Below are 2,499 nucleotides of genomic sequence, written 5' to 3'. Positions count from 1 at the left end.
GGCGACTGACTGTGTGGAGTTTGCACGTTCTCCCCGTCTCTGCGTGGGTTTCCTCCGGGAGCTCCGGTTTCCTCCCACAGTCCAAAGATGTGCAGGTCAGGTGAATTGGCCATGCTAAATTGCCCGTAGTGTTAGGTAAGGGGTAAATGTAGGGGAATGGGTGGGTTGCGCTTCGGCGGGGCAGTGTGGACTTGTTGGGCCGAAGGGCCTGTTTCCACACTGTATGTAATCTTAAAAAAAAAAACAGACCATCTCGTTGGAGAGGCTCAAAGCTTATCGCTAATAAGAGCCCAACGGTTTCAAAACCAGTACACACTGTACCAAGGTGGAGCCATCCATGCTGGCAAACGGAACACTGTTTCAGCCACTCCAGTGTCTGGACCAAACAATCCAATATGGAGGCCACCGCAGGGAGAGGCAGAGGAAGCTGCAGTCAGAGGGGCTAATCAGCCATCAGCCAGACACAATTCAGTCAGATCCCACGTAGAGGCCTCATGAAACTGAGCTGAAACTGCTGCTTTCTTAGTAATTACGTCAACTACCATTGGGATCAGCCAGATTCTGGTTTGTGGGAAGTGTTGCAACGCTGACACAGCAGCGTGGCCTGGGCCCACGATCCTGAGGTGGCGAGATCAAGAGCATCCTCTGCTCTCTCAATGACAGGAGGGAATGGATTGATTCGAGTGGCTCAGTGGTCTCGGATTGGGGGTTGAAGGTCATGTCGCTATAAAAGGTGCTGCGTTAGATCCAACCTCACGCTGGGATCATTTACAACGATTCAGACCAACAACAAGCACACCGACTGGAAGTGCTAGTGTAGGGCCTACTTCAGCTCCTGGGCCTTAATGACCTCAACTGCTCCAGGCAGGACAGAGGTGTCAGAATCCTGTCCGGAAGACTGTGCCGGAATCCCAATTTTGACAGGCATTTGGAAAGGGGATGGCGATTGCATGGAGTAGCTGAAGTGTGTAGACCGACAGGATGGATAGTGGGGAATATCGTGCCCTTTGTTCGGAAAAGACCGTGAACAGGGAATCCTGTGTTGCCTTGTTAGAAAAAGATGGGTGACAGAGGGATTTCCATCTGGAATGAATGGCAGGTGAGGGACTTTCTGGGCTGACCCAAAAAACAAAATGGCGGGCGAGTGTGAGGGTAGGAGCGAGGTTCCTGGTGAAACGGAAGATGTGTTCGAGGTTGCAGACCTGTCAGAGTCTGCCTCAGAGCTACACATCGTGGATCGCTGGCCTAGACTGGACACAGTCTTTCCCCAGCGCGAGCCCTGGGACACGGCTTACCGATGCTGATTCGAAAAGTCGTACGTCATGAGGCTGAAAGCGTCCACCACGGGGGCCAGCTGCTCAAAATCCTGCTTCCCAAACATTCCTGGCTGGTTGGTCCTGGAAACAGGGAACAAGGCACACAATCTTCAACGTCAAACGGCAATGCAGCAGGTTCCCAGCCCAGATGGTTTGGACTCTCTCCACCCACCCTCTTCATCCCCCTCCCCCTGGGACTGCTCGCTGTATACCCAGCCCCTCTTCCCACACCCAAAGCAAAACGTTCACTCCACATTCACCCCCGATGGGTACAGTGTTAGCTACTTCAACATTTCCTCAGAAAAAGGGCCCCTTCATCCCAGGAATCTTCAAGTCAATCTCTCCTTCAATCTGGACACCAAACCTGCACACAATATGCCAGGGTATGGACTCATCAATGGCCTATCCAGACTTCCTCTTTTATTATTCTATCCCCTTGCAACGAGCACACATTTCGTTTGTCTCCCTAACGATTCATTATACACACTGTCCTTTTGAGACTCATGGACAAGGACACCCCGATCCCTCTGCACTGTGGCACTCTGCAGTCTCTCTCCCTCTCTACGTCTCCATCCGACCCTCACATTTTCCGCATTATGGTCAAACGTTTGCCCACTTGCTGGGCCTCGCCAGATCAATATCCCCTTCACAGCCAGCTTGTCTACATACTCTATCCTTTCACCCTCAGCACCAGGGCACTCCATTATTAACAATTTGTTGATCGGAGGACAGCTCATTACCTGACAGTTTGTTCACTGCTCGCTGACCAATCCTTCCCCCCCACTGATGGACTGAAGAGCAGCCACCGAACATGTGGTACTTCATCATGGCGGTGGGGGGAGAGAGCACGCCTCTGGTGCTGGGGGGGGGATAGTGGTCAAAGAGGGTATGGTGGGGTGAAACAGATGGGGAGGGATGGGGTGGAGGTTTCCTTGCCGGGGGGGGGGGGGGGGGGAACACTGGGAATGCCATTCTGGGCAGAGGGTGGGGGTGGAGAGGGGAGAAATGCTTGGTAGCCAGGTTCTGGGCCCTGTCCATCATAGCCCAGCCCTATCCATCCATTATCCCTCTTCACCCGCCCGCCACAACCTGTCCACTCACACACTCTGTCTGTCTACCAACCCCCATTCTTTCTCCCCCTCCCCATTACCCTCTTCACCAACCCCACACAGCCCGGCCACTC

The 2,499-nt window shown here is 53.4% G+C and overlaps 1 protein-coding gene across 1 annotated transcript in view; it reads right to left on the bottom strand.

The window, feature by feature from the left end:
* The window catches only part of LOC122547515 (chitinase domain-containing protein 1-like), a 6,078-nt gene that overhangs the window by 745 nt on the left and 2,834 nt on the right, over positions 1-2,499 (bottom strand). Inside the window, exon 2 of the mRNA XM_043686130.1 lies at positions 1,296-1,397. Within this exon, the coding sequence (XP_043542065.1) occupies positions 1,296-1,397 (102 nt within the window). The remainder of the gene's footprint in view (positions 1-1,295; positions 1,398-2,499) is intronic.

This window comes from Chiloscyllium plagiosum, unplaced genomic scaffold (assembly GCF_004010195.1).
Source record: "Chiloscyllium plagiosum isolate BGI_BamShark_2017 unplaced genomic scaffold, ASM401019v2 scaf_6901, whole genome shotgun sequence".
Taxonomy (NCBI): Eukaryota; Metazoa; Chordata; class Chondrichthyes; order Orectolobiformes; family Hemiscylliidae; genus Chiloscyllium; species Chiloscyllium plagiosum.
The sequence above is the reverse complement of the archived record's forward strand: the minus strand, read 5'-3'. Positions and strand labels throughout refer to the sequence as shown.